Source organism: Sceloporus undulatus, chromosome 1, assembly GCF_019175285.1.
Source record: "Sceloporus undulatus isolate JIND9_A2432 ecotype Alabama chromosome 1, SceUnd_v1.1, whole genome shotgun sequence".
In the NCBI taxonomy this organism is placed as follows: Eukaryota; Metazoa; Chordata; class Lepidosauria; order Squamata; family Phrynosomatidae; genus Sceloporus; species Sceloporus undulatus.
In genome coordinates, this window is record NC_056522.1 from 34,688,854 (window position 1) to 34,705,595 (window position 16,742).

Sequence of the window (16,742 nt, forward strand, 5' to 3'; positions counted from 1 at the left end):
TAATTCCCTACTGCAACACTGCTGGTTGATTAGTATTGTATTGTATCAGTATTGTTATATAATGTTGTTTTTACTCTGTTGTGCACTTTGCAATTTGTCATTGTCGATATTGATGTGATCCCGCCTCGACTCCGTAGGGAGAGGCGGGAAATAGAAATCAAAATTAATTATTATTATTCTTTTATTATTATTATTACTCTTATTATTACCTGTAGTAAGTTGACCTCCTGTATAAGTCTAGAGCAATTTTGGGGGCCAAAATCATTAGTTTTGATATGAACTGTGGATAAGTCAAGGGTTCAAACACTGGGGCATGTTATAAGAGATCTAAAGGGGGAAACAAAGCACCATTTCCCTCCCTCCTTTCTCCTCTCTGGATTCTCCCAAAGGTCACAGTCTTGGCATGGAAAATGGGGGATGAGGTAGCCAACATATATTCATGTTTTCTCTTTTGTGCTTGCATTTATAGCTCTTTGTCCATGGCCTCTGAAGACCTTGCAGGCCACGTACCAAATTTTTACGTTCGGCAGAGAATTCTACCATGCAGTTTCTCTAGATTTTGAGCCTGATGTCACTATCAGTTTGTAGAAATCTTAGAAGACCGGGACAAATGTACCTATTGTCATCTGGTCCTTCATAATCCTCATCAAACAGGATGTGGGCACAGATTCTGCCTGCGCTGCTAGTCTCTTTGAGGTAAGAAGTGTCCTTCCATGTCTTGAAGTTATCAAATTAGTGTCCTTCCCTTTTTTTTTTTTTTTTTCTTTAATACTGTATGGTTTGTAAGGGCACCTCCTAATGAAGGATAGTGACTCCACTTTGCTCTCTGTTATGAAGACATGGGACAAACTGAAGATCTGGAGTCAATTTCACAAGTGATGTTGTAAGCAATTTCTAATCTTCTTCTTGAGAGTCAGTGTGGTGTAGCAGTTTGAGTCTGGGATTTTCCACTTGGCCCATGAAAACCCACTGAGTAACTTTGCACGTCTACTCTTTCTTCTTTAGAGGAAAACAATGGAAACTCCCTTCTGGACAAATCTTCCCAAGAAGTCCTTATAGTCACCCATAAGTAGGCAATACTTGAAGGACAAAACAACACAGTTTCTGCTTTGATTAATTATAATGTAACTTTTAGGGGGGAAACAGCTTTTCCAAAAATTCAAAGTTTATAGTTTCCAGAGTAAGTATGGTCATTATTAATGCTTATTGGTAGATACCAGTATGCATAACAAAATTAAACATTTAATGGTCTCATTGCTTCTTCTCATTATTATTATTATTATTATTATTATTATAGAAAAGCTTTCTGCATAGGACATGCTCTTTCCTTCACATTTGATTGGGCACATCTGATTGGTTTAGCATGGCTTTTTTGTGGGGAAGAAATGCAGATCATTTTTTTAAAATGAGATTTGTGAAAGCATTGTTTTGATTTAGTGAACTATCTTTAGATGGAATTAGTTTCCTTTTCTGAAATCCTGGCCCAGACACTTCTAGCTGTATTTTTACTGAGAAATTGACATGAAGGTACCCTTCCTAAGTAGTATTGGAACTACAGTCCTGTGTGCATTAAACTGACGGTTGTTCAGCTGAGTAGACAGACATGCATAGGCTGTTAGTGGGTTTTAAGACTTTCATTGACAATAAAGAAAATAAAAATGTAAGAAGAAGCCCTTTAGGAATTACTAGCTTCTCTTGTTTTAAGCTATGTTCTGTGTGATCTAAACAGGTTTGGTTTTGATAGTATACCAATAGGCTCAGTTGTTTCCCCTCTTTTAAATAGGAGCTTTTCTGAATTTTCTTAAATTACATGAAAGTTATTGTGTATGAACTGTACTTGTTAGGTTGCCACGTTTTCTCATCTGGGCTTTGTTAATTTAATTTCCTCAGGCAGTTTCCTTCCAGCTATCTATCTTTGAAAACAACAGCAGAATTTCTATGAAAAGATATGTTGTTAACAGCAACAAACCAAATCTGAAGTCATTTAAAATGGGTGAGGTGCAAAGGGAGTGCTGAAATTAGCAACATTATATTGCAACATGCTGATGAGTTTTTAAAAATGGATCTGTAAGAGTTTTAAAAAATGGATCTGCCGAGAGTTAGAATATTACACTGGCAAAAAGGAAGGTCAATTACAGCTCTTTTGCAAACTATATTTCTCTCTATTTCTTTAAGAGAATTGAATGTTATGCCTACCTGTCCTCTAGACAACGAAATAATAAAACTTCATGAGGTAAGAAAATAAACTCAGTTCATATGCATTTGTTGAATCAACTTCTGTGGGATTTGGGGGACAATATTATTGAAATGTATGTGAAGATCAATAGAAGTTTGCAGCACCCAGACATATTTTAAATCAGAACTGAAATAGTTACCTGTTCGTAATGTGGAAAAAAATACATTAGAAATGTTTTTTACAAGTCTGATATGGAGAAAGATTTCTCTTAATGTCTTTTTTTTCCTCTTCCTCCATGGCAGCTACCAGATACTGCCACTGTGTTCTAAATACTGTGTAAAAGAATCAATCCCATATAATAAGCCTGACTTTATTTCTGTATGTTTGAAAGATTCAAAGCCTGGAATGTTACTTTTTGAGATTACCACTCTTTAGCCCCATTCCCACTGGCCTATAACGTGGATCAGGACGTGAATCATGGGTGCATCTTTCCATTTGAGCACGCATTCAACCTACATTGCTCCAATCTCATTCCCATTGGGATTCAAATCTGAACCAAATTATTCTGAAAAATCCGAATTTTAGGTCGATAAACCGGTTTTAAAAAATAGTGGCTTTTTAGCAAATTTTCCTGTGCCTCTGGAGTCTGATTTGGGGCAAATGAATGGGAACGAAAGGGTGTCTGATTCGGGAACCTGCGGATGGGAGGAGCAGTGCTCAAGAGGCTGGCCTGGGGGTCTTTGTTCTCTTTCTGCATCACCGGTGCCATTTTCTTCCGTTCGCAGAGCCTTTCCCCCAGTGGATTGGGAAGCAGGGTAAGGTGATCATGCTACATTGAGCTCCAAACGCAGTAAACACGTTACTCTTCCTGCAACCTCCCCTCTACTCTACATTCATAGACTGACCATAGAATCATAGAATCATAGAGTTGAAAGAGACCGCAAGGGCCATCCAGTCCAACCCCCTGCCATGCAGGAAATCCAAATCAAAGCATCACTGACAGATGGCCATCCAGCCTCTGTTTAAAGATCTCCAAGGAAGGAGACTCTTATCACCCTCCGAGGGAGTGCATTCCACTGTCGAACAGCCCTTACTGTCAGGAAGTTCCTCCTAATGTTGAGGTTTTTCCTGTAGCTTGCATCCATTATTCTGGGTTCTGTTCTCTGGAGCAGAAGAAAACAAGCTTGCTCCCTCCTCAATATGACATCCCTTCAAATATCTAAACAGCGCTATCATATCACCTCTTAACCTTCTTTTCTCCAGGCTAAACATCCCCAGCTCCCTAAGTCGTTCCTCATAGGGCATGGTTTCCAGACCCTTCACCATTTTTGTCGCCCTCCTTTGGACACTCTCCAGTTTCTCAATGTCCTTTCTGAATTGTGGCGCCCAGAACTGGACACAATATTCTAGGTGGGGCCTGACCAAAGCAGAATACAGTGGCACTATTACTTCTCTTGATCTAGACACTATACTTTTATTGATGCAGCCTAAAATTGCATTGGCCATTTTAGCTGCCGCATCGCACTGTTGACTCATGTTCAACTTGTGGTCTACTTGGACTCCTAGATCCCTTTCACACGTAGTTTCATTCAGCCAGGTGTCCCCCATCCTATATTTGTGCATTTTATTTTTCCGCCCTAAGTGCAATACCTTACATTTCTCCGTGTTGAATTTCATTTTGTTAGCTGTGGCCCAGCTTTCTAGTCTATTCAGGTCATTTTAAATCTTGGACCTGTCCTCTGGAGTATTAGCTATTCCTCCTAATTTGGTGTCATCTGCAAATTTGATAAGTATGCTCCCAATTCTATCATCCAGGTCATTGATAAAGATGTTGAATAACACTGGGCCCAGGACAGAGCCCTGTGGGACCCCACTGGTCACTTCTCTCCAGGATGAAAAGGAGCCATTGTTGAGCACCCTTTGGGTTCGGCCAGTCAACCAGTTACAAATCCATGTAACAGTTGCCTTGTCTAGCCCACATTTTACCAGCTTGTTTGCAAGAATGTCATGGGAAACCTTGTCAAAGGCCTTACTGAAATCAAGATATACTATATCCACAGCATTCCCTTCATCTACCAAGCTGGTAATTTTATCAAAGAAAGAGATTAGATTTGTCTGGCATGACTTGTTTCTCTGAAACCCATGTTGACTTTTTGTGATTATGGCATTGCCATCTAGATGTTCACAGACTCTTTGTTTAATTATCTGCTCTAGAATCTTTCCTGGGATTGATGTCAGACTAACTGGACGATAATTGTTGGGATCGTCTTTTTTTCCCTTTTTGAAGATGGGGACAACGTTTGCCCTCCTCCAGTCTGCTGGGATTTCTCCTGTTCTCCAGGAGTTTTCAAAGATTATTGCCAATGGCTCCGATATTACATTTCCAATTCTTTTAATACCCTTGGATGGAGTTCATCTGGTCCTGGAGACTTAAATTCATTTAGATTAACAAGGTGTTCCTCTACTATCTCTTTACTTATTCTGTGCTGAAATTCCCCTATTCTGTCCTCTGCTCCATTATCCTCAGGTTGAGCACCCTTTTCTTTTTTTGAGAAGACTGAGGCAAAGAAGGTGTTGAGTAATTCTGCCTTTTCTCTGTCCCCTGTTAACATTTTGCCATCCTCTCGACGCAGTGGCCCTACCATTTCCTTCTTCTTACTTTTGCTGCGGACATATCCAAAAAAGCCCTTTTTGTTGTCTTTAACCTCTCTAGCAAGCCTGAGTTCATTCTGTGCTTTGGCTTTTCTGACTTTACCCCTACAAATGCCTGCTATTTCTTTGAATTTCTTTTTTGTGATTTCCCCCTTTTTCCATTTCTTATACATGTTCCGTTTCAAACTTAGTTCGGTTGAAAGTTCCTTGGTCATCCATCCTGGTTTCTTGAGACACCTCCCATTTTTCTTTCTCACTGGAACTGTTTGAAATTGTTCCTTCAGTATCTCCCTTTTGAGAAAGTCCCATCCGTCCTGAACTCCTTTATTTTTTAGTACTTCTGACCATGGAATCGCCCTCAATACTTCTCTAAGTTTACTGAAATTCGCTCTCCTAAAGTCTAGAATGCGTGTTTGACTATGCCTGGCTTCTCCTTTCCACTGTATAACAAACTCCAGGAGAACATGGTCACTTCCACCTAATGATCCCACCACTTGCACCCCATTAACCAAGTCATCTTTGTTGGTTAGGATCAGATCTAAAATAGCTGACCTCCTTGTTGCCTCTTCCACCTTTTGGACCATGAAATTGTCTTCCAGGCAAGTGAGGAATTTGCTAGACCTTGAGGATTTTGCTGAGTTTGACTTCCAGCAAATATCAGGATAGTTGAAGTCACCCATCACTACTACATCTCTCCTTTCTGAGTGTGTGGTCATCTGTTCTAGAAGGGCATCATCCAATTCCTCAGTCTGACTTGGGGGTCTGTAGTAGACTCCCACAATAATGATGTGTGAGGAGAGCCATTTAACACCATTTTTAACTATTATTATGATTATTTTCTTTTTTTGCCTCTGCGTGAGCGCCTGAGCAGCACATGGGCTTTGCAGTACATGCCTGCATGATCACCCACCAGACAGCCCAGGGAGCAATGGGGAAGGCAAAGGGATTTGAGGTGATTAGAGGCTCGTTCTCTCTTTCCCAGAGGAACTATGGGAAGACACAGAAGAGCCTGGGTGCCAAGGGATTTGAGGGGAATAGAGGCTACTCTTCTCTAGTTTTTTGTGGATTTTTCAGGCTATGTGGCCATGTTCTAGCAGAGTTTCTTTCTGACGTTTCGCCAGCATCTGACGTTTCACCAGCATCTGAAACGTCAGAAAGAAACTCTGCTAGAACATGGCCACATAGCCCGAAAAACCCACAAAAAACTATGGATGCCGACCATGAAAGCCTTCAGCTCCTCTTCTCTCTTTCCCAGAGGGAGTCTGGGGAGACACAGAAGAGGCTGGATGCCAAGGGATTGGGGGCTAAGAGAGGCTCCTCTTCTCTCTTTCCCAGAGGAGGGCTTATGTCCAGACTATTTGAAAGACCGTATCTCTTCATATGAACCACCTAGAGCCCTAAGATCTTCAGGAGAAGGCTTTCTCTTGGGCCCACCACCATCCCAGGCTCGCCTGGTGAAGACCCAAGAGAGAGCCTTCTCCGTGGCTGCTCCTTCCCTGTGGAACTCCCTTCCATGGGAGACTAGGCTGGCCCCCTCACTGCTGGCCTTTCGCAGGCAGGCAAAGACATTTTTGTTTAAACAGGCCTTTTGAGATCTGGCAGGCTTGGTTTTATTGGGAGATGAGAGGGTTGGACTTGGACTTTTTAATTTTAACTCTGTATGTTTTAAAAGGTTTCTATTTGTAATTTTTATATTTTTATGATTTTAATTGTACAATTTTATGTTTATATATGTTTGCCACCTTGAGTCCCATTTTGGGAGAATGAATGAATGAATGAATAAATAAATAAATAAATAAGACACAGAAGAGCCTGGGAGCCAAAGGGATTTGGGGTGAATAGAGGCTCCCTTTTCCCTTTCCTGGAGGGGAAAAGCACCTAAGTGACTGATTGGCTGTGACGTCAAGCGCTTAAGCGCTTGATTGACAGCTGCTTTTAAAAAAAAGAGGTTCCGGAAGGGCAATGGGAACGGGGAGCAAAATAACCCGCTTCAAATTACCACAGGGAATATACCAATGGGAACGAAAACAGGGGAAAAAAAACCCGGGTCTGTTTGCACCCATTTTTAATGGAAATGATGGGTCAGATTCGCGTCAGAATCGCAGCAAAATAAGCCACTATTTTGCCCAGTGGGAATGGGGCCTTAGAATTTCTCAGCCAAAGCTGGGAATCACATTTCCACAAAGGAATGTTTCCAAGCTTTGAAGAGATTGTGCTGAATTTTTTGTCCTTATGCTTGTGTGTGTTGTGAAACCAAGTTTCATACTTTTTATTTTAGGTTTTCAGGGACAATTGCTGTAATAGGGAAGTTCTCAATTTGCAAGTATACTGCAGAAATTCACCAGCTTGCAATGTGAAATCATCTCTGGGGCGATACCAGGTTTGTATTCTTGTATTCTGATGTTGCTATTGTTTGTCTTTTTACAGACAAAGCATCCAGGGTGATGTTTCTGGGTATGCTTTACCAGTTAGTGAGATCTAACTTTGCATGGGCTTGAGCTCCCTGCAAACGAAGAAATTTATATTATTGTACCTGCTGCTTTTATTCCTTGAAGGATCTTTTTTTAACTGTTTTTAAAAAAGCTTTTTAGTCCCTATGGGTTTTGAAGAAAAGAGATCTGTGTCTTGGAACACTAAGGTCCAAAACTGTGGAAATATTCCAGTTTGAGACCGCTTTAGCTGCCCTGGCTCAATGCTGTGGAATTCTGGGAACTGCAGTTTTGTGAGACATTTAACATTCTCTGTCAGAGAGCTCTGATGCCAAAATAAACTACAATTCCCAGGATCCCCTAGCACTGAGCCAGGGCAGTTAAAGCGGCCTCAAACTGGATGATTTCTGCAGTGTGTTTTGAACCTAAGTATTGTCCCAGCCCAATCAGAGACTGGTTTGTATGGTAAAGGTGGGGTGGGAAGAGATGGGGATTGCATTCTTCTCTTCCAATCCCTGCAGGCAGAAGGATAGCTGAGTGTTTTGCAGCCATAGCATTTTGAAACTCTGTACATAGATTTGTACACCAGACAAAGCATAAGAGATTGAAATCTGCTCCCACTGTATTTTTCTGTTATTGTTCCAAGTCCACCTACACATATTACCTCCATATATCTGGTATCTTTTTTTTTAATATATCTTTTCAAGCACACATATGAAATGTTGTTATCAAATTTTGTATGGCTCTGGAGTGGACCATACTTTCTTGGACTAAGGGGGTGGTCTTGTAATTCAGCTGTAATAAATGCAAGCTCTTTAGACATTAACAGGTTATAGCATAAGCTTTTTTGTTGTTTTTGGTAAGAATAAAGTTTTGTATATTATAGCACACTTCATTATATGCATCTGATGAAGTGGGCTGCTACCCCTTGATGTTTGTGCCAAATAAAACTTATTAATCTCTTAAGATGCTACAGGATTTTTTCTTACTAAGGGAGTGAAACAGACAGGCCATATAAAGCAGTTTCCACCTGCTTTGAAGGTGCGGTATTTAGATGTCACCTCCAAAGCAGGCGAAAATCAGACTGAAGCCATGCTCCAGGGCTAAAAACTGGAGCAAAAAGAAGCCAGGATATTCCAACTTAGCCAGGAAAATGCGCACTTTTGACACTGCATATAAATTCCCCGACATGAGAATGAGCAATCCATCCTAACCCTAAGGCTGTATTTAATGCACCAGTGCAGGTGAGTATTTAAAAAGGATGGGCCAGCATACCTAAATGGTCAGGGAGGCAATCCAAAAAAAGTGATAATGGCTGTAAGTACAACATACACAAACCATACAGTCCAAGAAGGGGCATGAAGTAAAGGGGGCATGTAGGGGCATGATTGTGCTTTGCAAGTGTTTTACTGGGCACACCAATGCTCTGATGCCCTGTTCCAGTAGAGGATCACAGGTGCGACTGTGTGGCTGATCAAAGAGGCGACCATCCGGTAGGATGGCATCTAGACACAGACAGTTGCTGATGTGTGTTTGTGCGACAGTGTGCATGGATGGTGGGGAAGCGACAAAAAAAGTTACCCAGTGCTGCAGCTTAATGCTACACTGTGTGGTCAGGCCATGTGCATTCGGGCTTCCTTGGGAGCAGCCAGTTGAGACAGTGGGTTTTCAACCCACTTCTGGAAAATGCATATTCCAGCCAGTTTTTCCTACCCGTCTGTTGTGCCCCTCACTTAGCAATTTACTAGCCCAATGTTTGGTCTGAAAATACTGAAACAAACTAGGTATAAATTTTCTCATATCTTCTACTACTTTATTTTTTCATCCTATAATAACTATCCTCTTTCAGTCATTTTCTTTCCACAGAAGCATTTTACCGAATAGTGTGTTGTTTTTTATTTCTACGTTGTATCATATTGTTGCAAGACTGAGGAGTGGGGAGGGATATACAGTATTTGAACTGAAAGTATTTTCCAATCTGGAATACTTTCCATTTTGTAGGTATGAGATTGAGATTGTAGTCAAATTTAGTGCCTGCAAATATTTTTAATATAGGCCAAAATGTTAATTTTGAACCAAGGCAAAGATCTTATCAAAATTATATCGAAACGTACAGTGAGATAGCATGGTCACGTTATGGTATGTTCCAGCAGGAGGGAAATCTTACTCTAACCAAGATATAACAGTTTACAGTTTTGGCCACAGTTGTAGAGTTTTCCATTCTATACATACAATTGATAACTATTTTAAATATTTTCCAGTCTAGGAAATGGGACCATTTTCTCAGATCTTTTTAAATGCATGATCTATATCCCACAACCTAACTTCAGTGGCCCTTTGTAAGTCATTAGTTCAAACCTTTGGCAAGAATGTCTGCCTTTGCAAAGAAGAGGGAGAGAGAAAAAAGGGGATGGGGATGGGGATGACATAGAAAGAAAAAGAGGTGACCCATATGCTTCTGGCTTCAGCTGTCTCCTCCGTCAGTCTCTGTTGACACAGCCCTCAACAGAAGAAACATTAACTGTGTTTGTGTTAAAAATGGCTAGAACCTCTAAATTTGTTGTAATTTAGATCTTTCAATGGAGCAGGGGATTTTGCCCCTATGGCAGGCCACATCACACCAAAATGGACCAAAAAGTAAACCAGAAATAACTTTCATTACTTGCAGGGTTGGGAAATGTCAGGGATTTTTTTTGGCGGGAGGAGGTTTCCAGTCTTGGAGGCATCCAAGAGTGGTAATTGACCAATTTGGGTCAATTTCGATCCCTATTTGGCTGCAGGGGCTTCAGAGGGAAGCTATAGAATAGTCTGTGTGTCAATGTGTGTGTTACACCCTGTAAGCCACAATTTTCCAAGCTCTGTGTTTAGTACAGACTGATTACCGGTATCTCTTATTTGGAATTCTGAAATACTCTAGAATCCAAAATTGTTCACATGGGTGGCTGAGATAGTGCCATTTTTGCCATTGGCATTGTTTAATGTACAAAATTATTAAAATACTGTACTATGTATAAAATTACCTTCAGGTTGTGTGTATAAGGTATGTTGTTGTTGCTGCTGTTATCGTTATGTGCCTGACTTATGGTGACCCTCTCAAGGGTTTTTCTTGGCAACAGTTGTTCAGAGGAGGTTTGCCATTGCTTTTCCCTGAGGCTGAGAGCATGTGACTTGTCCAGTGGGTTTTGTGACCAAGCTGGGAATCAAACCCGGTTCTCCAGAGTCGTAGTCCAGAACTCAAACCGATAATACATAAATGAATTTCATTTTTAGACTTAGCTCTCATCTCTAAGATACCTCATTATGTATGTGCAAATGTTCCAAAATTCAAAAAAACTGGTCCCAAGCATTTTTAATAAGGGAAACTCAACCTGTAATTTTCTGCAGTATCTCTCGCAAGATGCTTGAGGTTTAGAAGTGCTCATGCAGAGGCTGTGAATAAATATAAACCTATACTCTTTAATTGCTTATTCATGATTAAAGCCGATCAATTCTGATGGATAATTTTTGTTATATAATTCCCCCAAGACATTATATAAGTTGTTGTAAGATGTATTGCTCAGAACTGAAAAATACTTTCAGCCAAGTAACTCACCAGAAATTAATTTGTTTAGTTACCCATCCTGTTGTTGATCATTTTCTTTTTTTGATGGCTTTTTTCATGTCTCTGTTGAATTTCTGTTAGTGAATAATATTTGACCTGCATACAGCTGCTTTTTCCATTTATAGAGTTAACAATCTATGTATGGAAACATATTTTTGTGTATAGATGTAACCTAACATGTAGAAATACCTAAGTGTTAAATGTCTTGGAAAATATTTTAAAAGGACAAAGCACATTCTGAGGCCCACATTTTCTTTCTCTGCATGCATGGAAGGGCTGGGATGATTGCAGAAAATATTAAATTTTTAAATACTTTTCTGTAAATGTATGGAGCTGCACTGGTAGTAAAAGACAAAGCCCTAACAGTCTGTATAAATAGCAGAAAGGATAATAACGTAAGAGAAAAAAGCATGGGCTAAAGTTTAGCAAGGGTGTATTGATATATTGAGTCTCACAGATGCTTTATTCAGAGACTTAGGCCTATTCCATTAGCCTCCAATTGGCAGATTGAGAAGTGGCACAAAGAATGTACAACTAATATACAGTGCACATACAATAGACTGCTGGTAGGCTACCTGTGGCCATCCAGAGGTTAAAATTGCAAGTCATTTCTATTCATAATGGGGATTAGAGCTCAACAAGATATGGAGGGTGACAGATTACCCACTCATGCAGTACATCACAGGTTGCTAGATGTGGCCCTCTAAATGTTAATTTGGTTCCAGTTAACTTTAGCTACTGTCACTGTCTGTGGTCATACCACATTTGGCCACTCATGCAGTAGACAGTGGATTTTAGGGAGGCATTTGACTTTCTGTGGATATATGCATCAAATATTCCCAAATACATCATGTTGCTGCTGTGTCCAGTGCATGTTATGGTGATATTTACAACATGGATGGTGTGTGTAATGCATTACTGTGGTTTGCAGGATCATCTACAACAGTGTTCATTTGAAAGTGTGCAATGCACCAATGAAGGATGTTGTGAAAAAGTTCTTCAGAAAGATTTGAAAGAACACCTAGGTTTGCTTTGTAAATATCGAAAGGAACTGTGCCAGTACTGTAATCAGTCTGTGACTTCAGTTAATTTAAAGGTAAGATTTTAATAAAAACATCTGAAATAAGTGTAATGCTTAAATAAGTGTAACTTCATAAATTGCAAAAAGCAATTCATGAAATTTATTCATAAAGTGTTAAATGCATTGAACTGTGCATTCATTAGAGATTGCTTCTCCATCACAGTCTTGAAAATAATCAAACAGGGTTATGCTATTGGAAATATAAGGTTCATACCCTTAATGCTTGGGATACAGTTATAAACCAGTCTTTTTAAAGCTTAGCATCAGCTAGTGCTTGCTGGATTGGGCACTTGGTGAGACCTGGAAGTAAGTGGCCACCAAGTTTGAGTTCCCTCATTTGAACTGCAGAGATGGTTAGAAACACAAGCCTTTCATACTGTTTCTAACAAGAAAAAGTACACTGTATGAAGTTAGGTGCTGTTTACAGTGTTTTTTCTCCTCCTGCTCCCCTCAATCCAAGGTATTGTAAAACACAAAAAAATCAAGGCCTGGGAGGAAAACATTGGTCCAAAACATACTGCAGAAATAATGCTTTAACTGCTGTGGCTCAGTGCTAAGGAATTGTGGGAACTGTAATTTGTTGTGGCACCCAAGCTCTCTGACAGAGAAGGCTAAATGTCTCACAGAAATATAGTTCCCAGAATCCTCTAGCACTATGCCAGGGCAGTTAAAGCAGTCTCAAACTGGATTATTTCTGCACTGTGTTTTATACCAATCTTACTTTGCATTAGGTGACCAAAAAGTCTTGGAGGCAGCAAGTGAGAGAGCTTCTGTACAACAGTTCTAAAAACTAGAATGCCAGTTGAAACTAGTTTTTCAATTCTTTCAGCATTTAGTCATTCTATCTGTTCATATTTCCAAATATGGATTACAGGGGGCCCTTGGTATCTGCTGGGGTCTAGTTCTAGAACAACCCCTGGGATGCCAAAATCTGTGGATGCTCAAGTCTCATTATATGCAGTGGAGTATTAAAATGGTGTGCCTTATTTTAAACAGAAAAATCAATGTTTCCTTTTTGGAATTTATATTTTATTAATATTTTCAAGCCATGAATGGTTGAATCTATGCATAAAGAATCTGTGGATACAGTGGGCCAACTATACTTACTTTCTTATTCTAAAGCAGAAGAGAGAAGGGTTAGATACAAGAGTCTTAATGGTAAAAGGCTGTAATGTGTTTGTTACCAATTAGAAATACAGTCAGCCCTCCTTATACACAGATTTTTTTATCCATGGATTCAAGCATCTACGGCTTGAAAATATTCAACAAAAGTATGAATTCCTGATATCAAACCTTGATTTTCTGAGGGGGGGTGGGGGTGGATTTTCCATTTTATATAAGGGACACGGGTGTTATCGGTCGGACCATATAACACCCATGTTAAAATCTCTGCACTGGCTGCCAGTTCGCTTCCGGGCCCAATACAAAGTGTTGGTTATTACCTTTAAAGCCCTACATGGCTTAGGCCTGAGTTACTTGAGGGAACGCCTCTCCCTACACAATCTGCCCCGCACTCTCAGAACAACAGGGAAATTGTTACTTGAACACCCCAAGGTGAGATTGGTAGCAACTCACCAAAGAGCTTATACAGTAATAGCTCCAACTCTGTGGAACGCACTGCCGGAAGAGATTCGTCTCAGTGGTGCACTGGAAGCCTTTAAAAAGGCAGTAAAAACCCACCTCTTCCGGCAAGCTTATCCTCCTGATTCTCTCTAAAAAAGTATTCCCCAATCAGATTAAGATGTTTTTAAATTTTACAGTCTTGACTGTTTTAATATGTTGTTTTTAAATATGTTTTATTAGATGTTGTAACTGTTTTTACTGTCATATGACATATGTCATATAATTTTACCATATGTGAACCGCTTTGATCTCGAGGAAAAGCGGTATAGAAATAAAAAGTTTATTATTGTTGTTGTTGTTATTTTGCTCTGCCATTGTATTTAATGGGACTTGAGTATCCATGGATTTTGTTATCCATGGGGGATCCTGGAACCAAACTCCAGCAGATAACAAGGTCCCACTGTATTCACATCAGGAAAGGCAAACTTCATAGGCACAAAAGTCTGGTGTGCAGTATTTTCCAGCAGCCACATGGACTGCCAGAAAATTTGGGGTGGGCAGAAGTGGCTGTAAGTCCACTTCCAGTTTTGGTAGGAAAAGGCCATTCTCCATGGTATCAGGGAAGTGTACCATGTTTAAAGTGAAACAAAGCTCCTGAAGACTCCCAAGGGGAGAAAATTCAATTTTTAACCTGAAAGGAAAACCATTTTGGGGGCAGGAGGTCCAGGAGCTGCAAAAATGTCCGTGATGGTCCTTGGGCCACATGTCTTCCTTCGCTCCCAAGGTTTGAGAGAGGTCCCCGGATCTCAAACCTTGGGACTGAAGGAGGAAGCGGCCAGCACACACACTAGCCCCCCATTATTCGCAGTTTTGTTGGATTCACGAGGGTCCTCCGTCCCTAACTCCCTTGAATCCGGAGGGACAACTGGACAGTCTCATTTCTCTGAATGCTTATCCTTACATAGCCAAAACAGCATTGACCATGAACAAGTGATAGGCAGCAGTCCCAGGGAATGGCCAGTGTTGCAGAATTACAAATGGGGTGTGTTGGGACCAAAATAATCCAGTGAGTATTTAATAATCAGAGTGCAAACTGTATCAGCAGGAAAGAGACCTGTATCTTGGTCCATATATCAAACTATGTACTGGGATATCCATATTAGAACAACATACTTTATGAGTGGTCAAGATTCAAAAAATTATTTCATTACAGCTCAGTATTTAAGCAAACAATACACCTGAGATCTAGGTATGTGGGGATGATTGGGGTAAATTGCAGGGGTGATGAAGAATTTTGATGTATGATTGTAATTTTAGTCTGACTGACTTTTGTATTATGATTATTTTTGCTTATTCATTATCTCTCTTTTACATAGAATTTTACAGAGTGATTTAATAGTTTTGTTGCATTCGTTGTATTGCCTAATGTATTGTATCTATACATTTTTATTATATTTTTATTCTTATTTTTATATATTTTACTCTCATGTTCTCTTATATAATTCTTATTTAGAGATCTACACAGAGTTTTATGTAGAATTTTATCTTGTTTTTCTATTTTGTATTGTGGTACTTTGAGATGGCCTACGGGCTAATCAATAAATATTGATTGATTGAATAATCAAAGTGGCATGAGATGCCTACTCGCTAGACAAGGGCAGGATCAAAAATTAAGGGGATTGCAATGGTGTATCTTGAAAGATGGCATTCCCTGATTGGCTGGAACACATGCAATACTGTAACATTTGGGTGGAGGTCCTTATTATTATATATGAACCGCACAATCCACCAGTAAGTTGTGCAAACTTTAGTGGAATGACAGACGCTGTTCAAAAGCACAAGTCTTGAAGAAGTACCATCACACAGCTGTGCACTCCTGTTTGTTTCAGTGAGACCTGTACAGAAGATTTGTGGTGACTTGGGCCCATGATTGCTTCTGCCTTTTACTTTTAAATTAACAGTGTTAAATAGCACCAGATATCTTTGTTTCTCCTGAATAATAGATTTTGCAATGTATTTTCAGACCCATGAAAGAACAGGTTGTCCTGACTATCCATTGATTTGTCCCCATGGCTGCATGCAGATAATTCTGACGAAAGAGGTACATGGTTATTTTTGGCTCATTATAACCAGGGGAATTACACAGTATTATGAAAAAGCTACATTAATGAACTTCCCATCCATATACATTCTAATAGCACAAAGTAGAATCAGTATATCTTCTGAGGTTTAAAACACTCTGCAGAAATAATCCAGTTTGAGACCGCATTAATGCCCTGGCTCGGTGCTAAGGATTTCTGGGAACTTTAGTTTTGTGAGACATTTAGCCTTCTCTGTGAGAGAGCTCTGGTGCCACAATAAAGTACAGTTCCCAGGATTTCCTAGCACTGAGCCAGGGCAGTTAAAGCAATCTCAAACTGAATTATTTCTGCAGTGTGTTTTTGGCCTGAAAAGAACTTTTAATTTTAATTTATTGGATTGAGGACCTTAATCTTTTGGATTGGTTGGTACTTCTGGAATTTTGGAATGAGATCATGTGTACCATTACAAAATGGCAGCCATAGTGGAGGGCTATCCATGCATAAAGTGGCTACCATAATGGGTGCAGTCTACCAAATAGGGAGACTAAAAGCTTGCTTGTTCTAGAATCTGAATCTAGGTGAATTCAGAGCCCTAAGAGACAAAACCAAACTATTGAAGTTTAGTGGTTTGGTGGTTTGAAAAAGCAAGTAATCTGTCCAAGAATCTTGCTTACACTCTAAAAAGTCTGAATTCCCAATATGCAAAAATGCATTTTTGAACCCACAGCTCTTTTTTATCCCTACTCCTTCCCCCACCACACTCCCTTTCAGGATCATACCACCACCACATACTTTCCTCCTAAGCATTCCAAGACAACCTCTCTCTGTCTCTATCTTGCTCACTCTCCTCTATATCATGCCCTATCCCAACTCTGTATCCCACCACAGCATTACCTACCACGCCCATTTACCCCATAGCCCTCTCATTGCACCTGTTTGCCTCACAGCGCTCTCTGCCAGCCACCATGCTATCATCCTCCCCAAATCCCTAGCTTAGGAAGAAAACAGGGAAGTGCAGGCAACCTTTTCCTTTTTATCCTTTATTTCCTCTACTTTTTATGTTTGCATTTTTGGGGGGGTTGGAGACAACTGCTAGCTGGCAGTCTGACCAGATTGCAAAGTAAAATAACTGGTCTGTAGCTAATCCCAAGTTTAAAAT

At 40.0% G+C, this 16,742-nt stretch overlaps 1 protein-coding gene across 3 annotated transcripts in view; it reads left to right on the forward strand.

The window, feature by feature from the left end:
- The first annotated feature begins 563 nt into the window (after nt 1-563).
- Nucleotides 564-16,742, forward strand: part of TRAF5 (TNF receptor associated factor 5) — an 18,041-nt gene continuing 1,862 nt past the window's right edge. For all 3 annotated transcript variants that reach the window (XR_006104222.1, XM_042469820.1, XM_042469906.1), the window contains exons 1-5: nt 564-696; nt 2,176-2,233; nt 7,107-7,208; nt 11,790-11,954; nt 15,526-15,603. Coding sequence is in view for 2 of the 3 variants with exons in the window: in XM_042469820.1 (XP_042325754.1) it covers nt 656-696; nt 2,176-2,233; nt 7,107-7,208; nt 11,790-11,954; nt 15,526-15,603 (444 nt within the window). In the remaining variant the exon portion in view is untranslated. The remainder of the gene's footprint in view (nt 697-2,175; nt 2,234-7,106; nt 7,209-11,789; nt 11,955-15,525; nt 15,604-16,742) is intronic.